This window comes from Patella vulgata, chromosome 1 (assembly GCF_932274485.2).
Source record: "Patella vulgata chromosome 1, xgPatVulg1.2, whole genome shotgun sequence".
Taxonomy (NCBI): domain Eukaryota; kingdom Metazoa; phylum Mollusca; class Gastropoda; family Patellidae; genus Patella; species Patella vulgata.
The window spans coordinates 14,283,445-14,299,536 of record NC_065879.2 but is presented as its reverse complement, the minus strand read 5'-3'; the positions used below and the strand labels follow the sequence as shown (position 1 = coordinate 14,299,536).

Genomic DNA, 16,092 nt, shown 5'->3' with positions numbered 1-16,092 from the left:
GTCAATGAATTTATATAATTCCGTCTCCTTCCTTTTGTTTATTTAATATTTCCCCATTTAGCTTAATATAGAAATTGTCGTCTATTTTCTCATCCAATAATACATTTTATAAATTACACGAAGAACACAATGCATACAAATGAAGCACGAATGTGATAATTTGAGTATTGTGAATGCTAATTCCTAATGCGCGTTTCAAAAGTCCAAATTATGAAATTAATTTCATCCAACTCCTAAGTCAGGTAATCAAAATACCAAACCTTAAAGTTCACTGGTTGTTATTTGACACATCGTTAATCTCTTGCCAAGTACAAAAGGGTTAAATTCCACTTAGTATTTACAAAGATATGAAGAAATGAAAATTCGCAGCGTAGACCATCCCCTGCAGACAAAATATATAAGCGAACCACAGTGGCTAAGTGAGTAAGGCGCTGGCTCGCTAGCCTGGAGGTCGTGGGTTCGCTCCCGATGTTGGCCGAGAAAGTTCATTGTGATTTTCCGGCGTGGTTTTCCCTTGTCAGTGGTGCGAGAAGGGGGCGGTTGGGACGAAAAACCGAGGTCCGGTGTACACATTGGCGTGCACGTAAAATTCCATTGACAGTTGGAATTCGATATAGGAGCAGGTCGTAGTACCTTCATAGCACACTGTATGGCGTATGCTCGTCTTAATTAGGGGGGTTGGATGGCTTAGTGGTAGGCACGTGCGCGCTGTATCATTAAGTCTGTCATTGAGTCAACTAGCGTGGTTTCGAATCCCCGGTTGTACGTGACAAGGAGTAGGGTCGCCTGTCCAACCTCGTGGGTTTTCTCCCGGTCCTCCGGTTTCCCCCCACTGCTAAAGACCCCTACGCGCAAGCGAATTATGGAAATAAAATTGAATCATATGTTAGTCCCGAAATGACCTAGTTTGTGTCGAGTGGACGTTAAACCTCATTTCTCTCTCTCTCTCTCGTCAAGCAGAACAGTAGGACGCTAAACCCCATTTCATTTCATTTCAAATTATATAAATCTGTATCACCTGTAAGTGTTAGGTAAATAAAGGAAATTGATGGGACTTTAGTAATTTTATCAATTGTCGGGAGATTATACCGTTGATATTTCGGTTATGCTTTCTTGATTAAATACTCAATTAAGTCGTGAAAATTTAAACACGTAGTCGAATTCGGTGACTTTAAATTCATGCATAATTTCCAAAGTTCTATTCATCACGTCTGTGTATAGGATATATGATTGGTTAAAGTAGTTCAGATGGTTTTTTAATTTTATTTATTTCAAACCCTGTCTTTGATTTTAAATGTCATTTGATTTTCTGGGAATTTTTTAATGCATATAGTGTATATTGTATATTGTAACCACTGCACAAATATATGCAACCTCTGTAGGTTTACGTCTATGGTTAGATATCTAATTATAGCTCGTGGTGAATAGGTGCAGTATTATATAAAGAAAAGCAAATGTCTGAATAATTGAATAAATTTAATCACCTCGTTTTGGGGAATGGGTACTATCGCTACAATAATATTTTCCCGTCAATGATACCAGAACATTAACAATAAAACAAGCGCGAGATTTTTTTCATGTCCAACTATTAAAAGTGAAATATTGGGAAATAATAAATATTTAGTTATTTCTATCATATAAAATGTGTTTTGAGAAATTGGGCGAGAGTCATTTCTGGCATACGTAGTGATTATCTTTACTACAAATCTATATACGAAATATGTCTGCATCAATTGGGCTAATGAAGATCGGCACACGCCATGCATGGGGACATTTTGCCTAGACAGCGACGCTACTGCATATTTTTGTTTCGAATTCCAACCGTCAAGGGTTCTTTTACGTGCACGGCAATGTACGGACCTTGGTTTATCGTCTCATGGGAACTACTAGACACTCCCTTTGCCAGTCTCTCCGTCTACCAATTGTAATCTGTATTAAATAGATAATTATGAGCAACTTGATTCAACATTCAAGTCGTTCGGATGGGACGAAAAACCGAGGTCTCCTGTTCACATTGGCGTGCACGTAAAAGACCTCTTGACAGTTGGATTTCCTTATAAGAGTAGGCTGTAGTGCCGCTGTCCGGGCAAATTTCCCTCATAGCACACTGTATGGCGTATGCCCGTCTTCATTTGCCCAGTTCGGAGCAGAACAGTAGGACGTTAAATCCCATTTAATTTCATTTCATTTCATTTCGATTCAGCATTCAAAATTGAAATAACCTTTCACTTAACCTCTGGAGCCACCCAGACCGCTAGCATATACCTTAATCCACCCACTTTCCAGGTCTTTCTCAGTAAATCTTTCCGGTGTGCTTCCCTCTTGTCTGTGGTGCAGGACGGAGAGCCTGGCAAGGAACGGTGTCTGGTCGTTCGGGTGGGAAGAAAAACCGAGGTTAGGTGCACACATAGACATACACAAAAAAACCTTAACAGTTGGAATTCGAAATAAGAGTAGATTTCCCTTATAGCACACTGCATGGAGTATGTCCGTCTCCATTAGCCAATGAAGTAAAGTAGGATGTTAAATCCTATCACTTATAAACTTATGTATATATTTTAATGACTCGTGAGAGCAGACATTTATTAATTAATTGACGCAAGTGTTGACCTAAAAGCCCATATGCAAATACTTAGAAGATAAATATAAGTTTTTATATCGGTAAATATATTTGTGTAGATTAGATTTTAACAATGAATATAGTTTATCAATGACTTATCTACTGTGACAAAAAAAAGTACTGAATTAATGTCTATATCATACGTTATGTATATATCATTATTGAAAGGACATTTCACAAAATAATACGATTACTCTGGAAAACCCTGTTTTAAACTTACGAATTATGTGATTCACGATAAAATCTGAATTGTGTTACAGTCCCTCCCTCTCCTGCCCCGCCCCTTATGCTAAAATAAGCAAGCTTGCATGTCAATCGTTCAAGAATTGGAGGAGCTTTGGACTTTTGTCGAAAAGCCTCTCCCCTAAGAAGAACAACAATGTGAGTAGGGCTTGGTGGGTGGGGGGCGTAATGTAGGCTACTGCGTTTACAATTTCTAACTCGGCAAAGTGCATTCGAAATTTACATAATTCGGTATGGTCCCATAATGAATAAATCCCATAAAGTTTTAAAACATTATATCAAGTAGACTTCTCTGTACTATAGATAGTTCTGACATTTACAATGGGAGCACTCACAAGAAATGTTGGCAGTTTGACTGTTGACAGCGTCTAATAAGAAAAATGACTTAAAAAAAATTAAAATTGTGTATAACCAAACTATTCATTCTCCACTATTATAGGTATAGTCAAACACCTTCACTTTAATTCAATAGAAATACTGTTGTATGTTATTACATGGAGCCACGGTGGCTCAGTCAGTAAGATGTTGGCTCGCTAACCTCCTATGTTCGATCCATATGTTGGCCATGAAGGTTCATCGGGAATTTTCCGGGGTGGTTCCCCCTTGTCAATGCAGGACGGGTACGTAAAAGAACCCTTGACAGTTGGAATTCGATAGAAGAGTAGGTCGTAGTGCTTCTGTCCTGGCAAAATTTCCCCCATAGAACACAGTATAGCTTATGCCTGTCGCCATTAGTATTATGTACCAGGAGTCGGGGTATACATCAGTTGGACTGGCTGGGGAAATGAAACCAGACAGTGTAGTAGAGAACACCTTTATTACATAACAGCTGATGTACAAGTGATATATTTAAGAATGAGCTACCAGAAATAACTTTTCTGGGCATGCGCGTATATGTCATGCAATTGAACCAATCAATACATAACAATTAGCGCAGTCAGTACATAACAGTAGGACGTTAAACCCCATTTCATTTCATTCCTGTTATTACGTTGGCCAAATATGTCTATCACTTCATCTAAGATATCCAGAAACAGTTTATTGCAGAGAGGTCTCTCAATATTCAGGATGGCTAGATCGACGTTATAATCATGTAGGTCTGAAAAATTTCGCACTTTTTTAAACTGAAAGCGAAAGCCCAAGTCAAAAAAAGGCTGGATTCCAGTCTCACGTCGACAAGACACTTGATTCATCGACCAACGGGACATTTGATTCACGTCTCGGGCAGTCATCCTGCATCCGAAAACTGGACCCGAGAATGATTTATTTTCCCCGTTAGAAACAGAAGAGGCGAACTAGGGGTCAACTTCCCAAACATTCGAGTTACAAACTCACTAACTTTGGCGTGACTATCTTTGTGGGGTTTTTTGTTTTTTATTTTGTTATTGGGCTTGCCCAGTTATTTTAACGTTACCCGAAAATAATTATTTTAGAGGGGAGCTGCCCCTACTGCGCAGTGCGTTTTACCCTGTCGAGCCGTCCATCGTACACCACTCGCAAGTTTAAGCAAGGCTGGGCAATCCAAAGGAACTGTCTAGGCCAACACCGGGAACAAACTCGGAACCTACATGTAAGTGAGCCAGCGATAATCACTGAGTCGCCGTGGCTCCATTGTACTTAAAATCTGACATATTCATTCAGTGCGTATTGGCAGCTAAAAGTACTGACTACCTTGAAGTTATGTCATCTTGTAGATATAGAGGTTTTTTTTATATTCTCAGAGTCAGTGATTCTTTCCCTCTTGTATCGCACGCACATTTTTCAAGAGACCAATAGTCAAGCCTGAACGTTTACATTTGAGGTACATGGAACAACTGGCTATATAATGTACGTTAGTTACAGTGAAATAATGATCTAAATTTCTTCCAAATTTTGTTATGGTCAAATTGACAGATTGTGCCCAGACCTGCCAATAGTATAGAACATTTATATTTAGCTTGGTATTAGATAATCGAACTTGATGTTAGTACAGCCACAGACTTATGCCACCCTGACACTTGCACGAATTTTGTCACCGCAATGCCGCGCAATGCGTCGTTGCCAGGCGTGTCATTTCGGTGGTACACAGCATCGCGCGAAGCCGCGTTTGCGCCCTGTTTGCGCATTGTACACCCTCGCTTGATCCAAACCAAGTCAAGAACTATAGGCCGGTATCCAACCTAAGTTTTCTGTCGAAAGTTCTAGAGAAATGCATCGCAAAACAATTGATTGGTTATATATCTGAATTTAGTCTTCTCAGCACCTATCAAAGCGCCTACCGTCAATATCATAGCACAGAAACTGCACTGTTAAAAATACAAAATGACATTCTCTTGTCCATTGATAATCAAAGCTGTGTGTTATTGCTGCTTTTACATCTTTCTGCAGCATTTGACACAGTTGACCACAAGGTGCTGTTCTCACGACTTGCTGGTGAATTTGGTGTAAATGGTTTAGCTCTCGAACTACTTAAATCTTATTTAACAAATCGTTCCCAATCTGTCATTATACACAACAAACAATCTGACAAAAAAGATCTGAGCTTCGGTGTACCCCAGGGCTCAGTTTTAGGCCCAATTTTGTTCAGCATATACACCACCCCATTGTCCAAAATTATTGAGAAACATGGTCTACAGTTCCAACTTTACGCAGATGATACTCAGTTGTACCTGTCGTTGAAACCCTCTCTGCCTGGAGATTTCAATACATCAAAGTATCAAATTGAAGAGTGTATTAGTGAAATTCGTGTATGGATGGGAATCAATTTCCTTAAACTGAACGACGAAAAGACTGAATATATTCTTTTTGGATCAAACAGTTTAGTGTCTAAGTTTGATAAAGGTGTTTCACTCTTAGTTGGTGAGCACGAAATAATCCCAACATCTTCAGCCTGTAACATTGGTGTTATCTTTGACAGTGAACTATCCATGGAGAAACAAATTAGCAATATTTGCAGATCTTGTTATTTTCAACTGAGGAATATAAGTAAAATCAGTAAAAATTTGCCAGTTGAGTCCATCAAAACTGCTGTTCAGGCGCTTGTTGCATCACGATTAGATCAATGTAATGCGTTGCTTATTGGTTTACCATCTCGTCTCACTGATAAATTGCAAAAGGTTCAGAACGCGGCAGCTCGACTCATTACCAGAAATAATTATATCTGAATACATTTTGTGAAAGCGTGCGCTATATAAATGATGATAATAATAATAATAATAATAATAATAATAAGTTACACACTGTCTACGCAATGCGTGACAAAAATTGACCGCATTGGTAAGCACTGAGATGCAGTGGCACTACTTGTTTACCATAGGTTAAGTATTGTTCGCGCATTGTTCATGTCTGCCGTAATGCATTGTCCCGCAACGTCCTGCAGTGTCACGCACAACACGTATAGTTCCCGCTGTCTTCAAGCATCGTCCCGAAGTGTCCATGCTTACCCTTCACACACTCCTCACGCTCCGTCCCGAAGACTTTAATGATTGACACGCCGAACGAGAATCGTGTAAGCGTCAGGGTGGCATTATGCTAGGTTCCCTGCACTGTCGTGCGATGCGTTACGAACGCGACGATTGACCATTCTTAGCTGCGCGTGGAATTTTTGTGTAATTCTCTGAAAATTCCCGTTTGGATACGAGGTGATGCGAGTCGATACGTTCTGGTGCGCTTGGGTGCGATATGTTCACGATTAGTCAATTTCAGGTGACACAATCTGTCACGGTTCAGATACGATCAGACACGTCCCGATAGAATTGTCCCTATTGGGTCAGCGACCTGATACGCACAGATACGTTCGGGTACGTTTCGATACGGTCATCAGGAACCGATGCGCTCTTTTGCGTTAAGATACCATTGCTGTCGCAATATCTTTCACGATCGGGAACAGCCCGACTGACCATGGACGTCATTGTTTCCTGAACTTCTACTAAAATACAACGAGGTTGTACAGGCGACCCTACTCCTTGCCACGTACAAGTGGGGAATCGAAACCACGCCATTTGAATCAATAGCAAACATGTACAATTGGATAGGCATATTTGCAAGTTTATGGTGGTGATGTTTCAGTTAATAGAAAATGGGGATAAAACCTATTTGCCATCTTTATTTTATAGTAATCAAATAGTCAATTTTAATTCATTACTTTTCGCGCCTCGCTTCACGTGACATTTATCATCACTTTTGAAAGTGTATGTCTTTTAAAAAATCAATTCTGCGAACATAGCAAAGAAGAAAAATAAAGTATTATGCACGTTTGTGAATTATTTTTTCGTTCTTTTGTAGGACATGTTTTGCTTTGTTCATTACAAATGGCGCCAAAAACATAGAGTACACGACTCGTGTTCTGATTTCGAAATGCTCTCTGTCTTAAATGTCGGATATCAAGATCCCATAATTTCACGGCAATTTAATAACATAAATATTGATTGAAAAATGGACCAATATTCTATTTTTATTCGTGTTTTTAATTTCGAATATTGTGGATAATATTGAGCTACTGGTTTAGCTCCTCTTGGATTATTTTAAAAGCACGACGTTTCAACAAGTATCCTCTTATCGTTATCAAGCGCAGCTGTCCTGGAAAATTTTCCCCCATAACATATTGCGCTGCATGGCGTATTGACGTCTTCCTTAACCATGCTGGTGCAGAATAAAGCTATGTTAAATTCCATTTCGTTTCATTTCGATGCCTCGGCGACATATCCCTTAAGTTCACTGGTAATAGTCTATACATGAGACGACAAAACACATTTATATTAGATTATCTGAGGTCAGTATGAACTGCCAAACATGTGTTTACACGTCTATCACATCTGTAAGCTATCAGCCAAACACAGATAATCATCTACGTTTAGCGGTAAACCTAAAGGCCCGTTCGCACAGTACCGTTATTTGCCGGTGCGACACCGTAATGTATCGAGCTGACAAATCAGAATATAAATCCGATTTTTAACTTGCGATTTACTGTGAAGGTAATTCGTTATTGGTTAATGTAGGGATAACTATAAGACTGGTTTCCTGTTGTATGAAAATGGACAACTAATTAATTATATTGAAAATACTGCCGTTTCTAATTACTTGCGAATTCATAATTTTTGTTCTATTTATTCTATGGGTGGACCAAATGGTGACCTATTCCCGCGAAGTCATCAGTCATTCGGATATCAGTAACGAAATTATATAGCCTAGTTAAGAAATTAATTAAATTGGGGTTTAACGTCCTGCTGTTCTGCACCGACTGGGCTAATGAAGACAGGCAAGCGCCATACAGTGTGCCATGAGGAAAAACTTGCCCGGACAGCGGTGCCATGGCCTACTCTTATTGAATTCCAACTATCCAGGGATCCTTTACGTGCACGCCAATGTGTACACCGGGCCTCGGTTTATCGTACCATACTAACGACTAGACACTGTTGCTTATCAGAGCTTGGTCTACACCACTGACAAGGGAACACCACGCTTGAAAATCCTGATGAACTTTCTTGGCCACCACCCGGAAATAAACTAGAGACTTAATTCCTTACTCATGTAGCCACCGCGGCTCCCTTGATAGTTAAGGCGACCACGGTTATTTTACAATGCTTGTTTAATATGACAAAAATGTCATGATGGGGTTTCCTCAAGTCGAGATGTGCCGAAGTACAGACGCCAAATATCCTAATCAAATAGTAAATCAGTTTACAAACCCAGATTGTGAATTAAAAGCTTGGCATCTTTATAAAGGATCGACCCTTATTTTATAGATCATCTAAAGGTTTTTCTTAATAATTATGCAAATTTAACTCCAAAGTGTAAAGAAATGAAATGTCCGTTCTAAGTTTACGCTCAAAATTGTGAGCCATTCGTAACAAAATTCTTAACTGAAATGTAATGAAATGGGGTTTACTGTCGTACTTTTCTGCATCGGCTGAGCTAATGAAATGAAATGGGGTTTAACGTCCTACTGTTTTGCTCCGACTGGGCTAATGAAGATGAAATTTGCTGAACCTGTTATTAAACGTGTAATGGGTGAAACTACCACATCGTGAAAAAAAGTGTATGGAAATATTTAGCGTTGATATTTTTAAAATTCCTTTCAAAATCTGAACTATCAGATTCCCCCCCCCCCCTAAAAAATCCAACAAAATAACTAACAAAATACTAATGAAACAACAGCGATTAGTATAATCCATTTTAACAAATCACGGGTGGGCTACTGGTGGTAATTTGTTCAGCAACCATTTAATTGAGGCTACCATACCTGTAGCCGCGGTATGCTCAGTAATCTTTGTTGTTTCCCTTTGCGACTGGTGCTGGGCTGGGTTAAGGGTCGGGGCCAGTCGATCGGACGGGAAAACCAAGGTTCCACTTATAGCCAATGCCCGGCGTCTTCAAGTCCGGTTGGTGTAGAACAGACCTTAAACCCCATTTCATCGATACCATACCCCGCCCCCCCCCCCCACTTCTTAATAAATAAAACTCTAATATGGCCTTCATAAAAGAAGGGAGTCATGGTGGCTCTGTGATCGCGGGTTCGATCCCGGTGTTGGCCGAGATAGTCATCGGGTTTTTTCCGGCGTGGGTTCGCCTTGTCATTTGTGCAGGACGGAGGGCCTGCCAAGAACAGCTGTCTAGTTGTTAGGATGGGACGAAACACCGAGGTCCTATGTACACATTGGCGTGTACGTAAAAGATTCCTTGACAGTAGACCTTATAGCGCCGCTGTCTGGGCGCACATGCCAGGGTAGTTATGTTACTGAAACTCGAGCTCGGGTAACCTTTATAGTGTAGGCTACAGTAGGTCTATGTAAAGTGAAATTTGAAAACGAGAATGATTGTTTATCCTTTCCATTAGCGGTTGTATGCACGGGCCTTTAGTCATTTTTTTCCTTTCTGGTTTTCGTTTCTTTTTTGTTTGTTTCATTTAAAGTAGCCTACTGGAACACTATAATAATGTACTTTAACATCTAAAGTTAGAAACATTTTGATTCGTACAAGCTACTACAAGTCATGCCGCGGCCCGATCGCATAATGACTACCGTGGTACGATCCATAGTTTTATCAGATTTAATATTTCTGAATGCAAAATATTATATAAAACCATTGCTGATGGCACTTTATAGTGTCATTGAAATCAGCCGTTCAAAAACATTGCCAGCCCGGTCGCATTATCTTCTACGGTTTATGAGATATAATGTTTTTGAATGCAAAATATAGCGCCTATCCAAAACCATTTCTGAGGGCACTTTACATATGGTGTCATTGAATTCAGCCATATTTCGTACCTAAACATACTTATGTACGGTAGGCTAGTCTTTTTGTATTTATGTTATGAGCTCTGCGACTCAGTTCCATGTGTGGTGAATTTGGAGGCGTGTGGCTTTAGTTTAGGTGACCCAACTGACACTCTTGTTCCCAGAGTAACATCTTCGGGTATCAATAAATCTATTGATTGTTTAAATCATCGACTAAATGGGTGACTTACAATCTTCGCATATATCATAGGTATGTGGAAAACGTCGTCTGGTTGGTAAAAAATACCCGAAACATAGTTTTTAATTTCCGTAAATCCATTCGACTGCAATGTTTACCATAAGGTACATCGTGACCCAGTTTTTACCGGTTCACGCATGCGCCTTCAGCTAGACTTCTGACCCTAGTTTGTGTTACGGAGAGAATTGAGCGTAGAAATAGGTATTTTATTTAGGGCATTGCTGCTGAAATATTGCATGTCAACCTTAAACAACTGCAAAGTGGGAAAACTGAAATTGTCGGCTTCGTAACAACACCATTGTGGATATTCTGTGATGATTGTTACTACTGCAAACGTGGATGCTAAGTTTAGCTGGTGTGGCGATATGGATGAAACATCCGACTTGGGTAACACTACCCTGTGTGGCGAGATAAGTGCAGACGATGAATTTGAGGCTGTCCGCATTGCACTAGGAAATCAAATTGAAGGTAATTCAACACTGTGGCGCAAATCATAATTTATTTGAGATAAATGAAGTGTCAAACGACTAAGTGTGTCAGTAATTCATCAGCTAAATATGAACGTATGGTTGTTACTACATGCGAGCTATGCATCTATTACTATAAAACACCATTGGCTACCGTTAGACAGACTCTCGTCCTCGACATTTAATCTAAAGGATTAAAATTAAAAACATTTTTTAGCTACCTTCGGAGAAATCCATAGAACCCCTTTTTGACACACGTACTGCATCTACCCCCCCCCCCCCATCCACAATATGTATAATATATATATTGTTCCGTTAGGCCCGATTTGTAGGTAATTGATTTACTTAACCCAATAGGTGTGGTGATGTCCTTATGAATGAATTGTGGGTTATACATGTAGAATAAGTTTTATTTTTAAGTGGGAGGATCACGTGGCTAAGTGGGTAAGACGCTGGCTCGCTAGTCTGGAGGTTGGGTGTTCGATCCCTGCATTGGCCGAGAAAGTTCATTCAGATTTTTCAGCGTGGTTTCCCCTTGTCAGTGTTGCAGGACGGAAGGCCTGGATAGGGCAGCTATCTAGTCGGTTGGATGGGATGAAAAACCGAGGTCCCGTGTACACATTGGCGTGCACGTAAAAGATCCCTTGGCAGTTGAAATTCGATATAAGAGTAAGCTGTAGTGCGGCTGCCCGGGCAAAATTTTCCTCATAGCACATTGTATGGCGTATGCCCGTCTTCATTAGCCCAGTTTAGGAGCAGAACAGTAGGATGTTAAACCCCATTTCATTTCATTTTATTTATTTTAAAGTGTGGGGGGGGGGGGGGCGGGAGCAAATATATAGTTGGCGCGTACGCGTCTGTCATTGAGTCAACTGGCGTGGTTTTGACTCACCGAATGTACTGAAAAGAAGTAGGGTCGCCTATCCAACCTCGTTGGTTTTTTCCAGGTCTTCTGGTTTCCTCCCACTGCTAAAGACCCTACGTGCAAGCGAATTATTGAAATAAAATTGTACCATGTGTTACTCTCGCAATGACCTAGTTTGTGTCAAGTGGATGCTAAACTCTCTCTCTCTTTCTCTTTAAAGCCACTTTATAGACGCTGCTTACCATTATGTAAAGAATATCTCTATTCAGAAATTAAATACTGGTTTACATTGTAATACATGTAGGTGCTGTGACATCCTTACGATTGCATAGTGGGTTGTAGCAGTATTATAAGTTTTATTGTGAAGCCACCTATTAGATGCTGGTTACCACTGCTTTAAGAATATCTCCACTTTTCGGAAATAGAGTACCTGGTTTACATGATCTCCTTATGGTTGCATAGTGGGATATTTCCAAGTTTTATTGCAAAGCAACTCTGTAGGCCTATATAGATGCTGGTTACCATTGCTTTAAAAATATCTAGGCTATTCGGAAACTGTACTGAATAACTGGTACATTGTAACCCAATAGGTGCTGTGACATCCTTATGATGTGTGGGTTATATAGGCAGCAGTATTGTAAGTTTTATTGTGAAGCCACTTTATAGATGCTGGTTACCATTGCTTTAAGAATATCTCAACTATTTGGAAATAGGTTTACTGGTTTACATTGTAACTCAATAGGTGCTGTCATCTCCTTACGATTGCATAGTGGGTTATTCATTTCATACTGTATGTATTTGTATTTTAAGTTTTATTAAAAGCCACTTCAGAATTCACACGGCTGTACTGTACTAGTTTAAAGTTGGCCAGGAGTATAGGACTATAGAGCAACCTGTATTTGTGTTAAGTCAACACAAGGTTTACAAATACAGCTCTCCTGGCTATCCAAACTTCTCTTGTATTTTTATATTGTAAGAAAACAGAAGGATTTTATTACAAACATACTGCCTGTGTTTTTTTTTCCCCTTTTATTAACTGCACTTGTTGGTATATATATCTGTCAACACAGAGGCGAGACAGGTTACATCGGTGTCTCTGATTGTCATTTGAAGGATTTTTAATCCCTTACATTGAATCTTTAAATAGAACATTGGTTGAAAAATTAGTCCAATTTCATTTACAAATATATAATGAATTGAATGGTTTGGATTTGTTGTTATTGCTTTTCTATATATAATGGCCCTACACATTTGTTACTGTACTTGCTTAAAAATGTTGAGCGAATACTCTTTGAAACGTCGCCTAAATAAAGCAGTAATTATTCTTTTATAAGTATGTGTCATAGTTTATTGCTCTATCCAGTTACTAAATGCCTCTAAAAAGATTGAAATTGAAAATTGGTCAGCATTCTGCATCCTATGCAGACTAATATGGTACATGTATATATGGTCAAAACAAGCCAGAGCCACCTATATCCTAGCTCAGTTTTTCTCTTGGGCATCTTTTTAATTCGATTAAATTCCAGACAGGAGATTACATGCATCAACCATTGATTGATACTGATATTTGGATATTTTCCAAAAAAGGCAAATGACGACCATCGTTTTTTAAGCAACCCATGATCAGTCCTACACACAAACCAGATTTGGGCCAAATCTAACCTAATAAGGCTAACTGCCATTAATAATTATTGGAAACAATCCTTTAATAGGTTTTTTGCTTTAAAACGAAATCAAGGATTGTACATGTACAAATGTATATATCCACTTGTTTCATTTACAAGAATTTAAAGGGACTATCCCGATTTGAACAAAAATAAAAGTCTGATTACATATGAAATTTAAGCGCCAAAATATAGAGGAATGGTGTATTTACCTAGTCTCCAAATTTCAGCTCAAAATATTGATTTCTTTGGACGTGAACGTCAAAATTGCTTATCGGACACGTAACCCTTTTAAGATTTCGGGTCAATTTTTTCGTTGGGTGACCTGATAATCGACCTCCGTTCCTTTAGAGGTCTCTACAATGAATGACCCATGTGTTGTACTTGATAACGAAAGGTAAATTTCACCTACACATTATTTTTATAAAATAAAAGTCTGGTTTTATCCAGACACCGCATAATACACTTTGGGACACCGGTCTCCATATCCAGATATAGTCTGACGGGTTAAAGTTGTTTGAAAACGTATCACATATGTTGAATTAGTTGCTCGGCCCTAATTTAGAGGATTTTAAGGGATTTTAACACAAAATTAAGCAGTTTTATTCTCCAAAATATTATCGAGATTGGCCCTTTAAAGTTTGTAACCTTTAATGGTCTGTATGTAACCATATACTACAGTAGCAAGACTGTGTGGACAACAGTGTTGACAGCAGTAGAGATTTCTGGGTGAAATATATTTACATGTTACATACACATACCATTTGGTAGTATAATATAAAAAGTATTATCAGTCAAAACTAACAAAGAAGCCAAGATGGCTAAGCGAGTAAGACGCTGGCTCGCTAGTCTGGAGGTTGCAGGTTGGTTGAGAAAGTTCATCGGGATTTTCCGGTTGGTTTCCCCATGTCAGTGGTGCAGGACAGAGGACCTGACTAGGACAGCTGTCTAGTCATTCAGATGGGACAAAACCCCAGGTCCCGTGTACACTTTGGCGTGCACATAAAAGATACCTTGAAGGTTGGAACTTGATATAAGAGTAGGCTGTAGCACCATTGTCCGGGCAAAATTTCCCCCATAGCTCACTGCATGGCGTAAGCCCATCTTCATTAGCTCAGTCGGAGCAGAACAGTAGAACAATAAAACCCATTTCATTACATTTATTTCATTTTGTATAGTTGGGGACACCTAAATGGTTCTGTCTTGTGCTGTCTCAAAGCTAAAATTCTCCACCTTTTCAGACGGCTTGTTATCGATACGCAGCTATACCTTAGGCCTGAAAAGTGGGTGGGCCCCAATTTAAGTGCCAAATGGGACAGGTTTGGAATGCATACACCTCTGCAAATGTTGACAACCAACCCACAGCCTCCGTACGTTAAAAACTAGGAGGTTCTGGATGGCCGAGACTACTACCAAGTGAGCAAAAGGGAATTACCCACGACCAAATCAGTAGGAAGTTTACTTAAACTCGAGACATGACAGAACAGAACAATCTAGGCATGCAGAAATATACAAGCACACCACCATATTTACATCCCTGCTACACACACAAATGTCCATTGTTCTAAAGTTAATTCATAATACAGCTGACATCAGCTGGCCAAAAATATCTTATTATACAGTGTAGAAAATAAGAACCATGAAGATGAAACGAAAGAAACATATAATTTTAATTATTTGACAAGACAACTCTTTGATATTAACTTCTCTGGAGTGATATTTGATAGCATAAAAGATTTTTCTATATGAAGACATTTCCTTGTACAGTCAGTAGATGTATCTAGAACTTCCAAATTAAAGGAAACCGTGGGGAGGATCTACTATATAAAGTTATCTTAGATCTCCATTTGAAAGTGGTGGAAGAAACTTTTTAAAGAGATATTGTTTGTGGTGGATGATCTGGTCATATATATGTAAAGACCTCCACAATGAAAACAGGGAATAATTACATGGCCAATAAACACAAACAAAGCAATAGATCCCTTTGTAAGTGCGGTGGGGGGGGGGGGGTAATGGATACCCTTTAGAGGTCTGTCATGGAATCAAGTGCCATGGTTTCGATTTCCTGCTTGTATGTGAGAAGGAGTAGGGTCGCTGTCCGCTCTAGTGGGTTTTCTCTTGGGCCTCCAGTTTCCTCCCACATATAGACTCCTATCCGCATGCAAATTATTAAAATTGAACCATATGTTAGTCCCAAATTGACGTAGTTTGTGTCGAGTGAATGTTAAACCCCGTTTCTCTCGCTCTTTCTGTTTGTGACAGGCTGGGACATAGCCAGTCCCATCCTACTGTATAAACACACCACAGCTATATATAATTAATCGATCTAGTTTATAAGATCATTATAAACAGAAATATAAAAAAAAATGCACTAACTGCCCTGGGCTAATAAAGATGGGCATATGTCAGGTTAGTCCTAAATGATAAGGCCAGCTCAATTTTTCGTCATAGGTCACGAGATGTTAACAGGGCTAACACTAATTCCAACCCTAATCCTAAACCTGAACCTAGCCCCAATGCTTACCCTAACCCTAACCTACCATCTTGCCAACAATCACATGCTGTAACCTTATTTACATCTCAACGACCATGACAAAAATTGAGCTGGCCTTAACAAATAGATTTAGCCGCATATGTCATGCAGTGTGCAATGAGGTAAATATTGCCCCGTCAGTAGTGTTTACTCTGGTTTGCAGTACCCAACATAGAAAACCAGGAAAACTCTGAAGAACATTCTCATAAAGCCCTGGGACCGAACACAAATCGACCAGGTTTACCGAG

General features: G+C 39.5%; 1 protein-coding gene across 2 annotated transcripts in view; it reads left to right on the top strand.

The window, feature by feature from the left end:
• LOC126820111 (nuclear receptor subfamily 5 group A member 2) overlaps positions 1-16,092 on the top strand; it is an 86,693-nt gene that overhangs the window by 20,311 nt on the left and 50,290 nt on the right. The window contains exon 1 of one of the 2 annotated variants that reach the window (XM_050548065.2): positions 10,385-10,783. The exons of the other annotated variant lie outside the window; for it this stretch is intronic. Coding sequence (XP_050404022.1) covers positions 10,630-10,783 — 154 coding nt within the window. The 5' untranslated portion in view covers positions 10,385-10,629. Of the gene's footprint in view, positions 1-10,384; positions 10,784-16,092 lie in introns of those variants that run through there. 2 annotated transcript variants of the gene reach the window in all.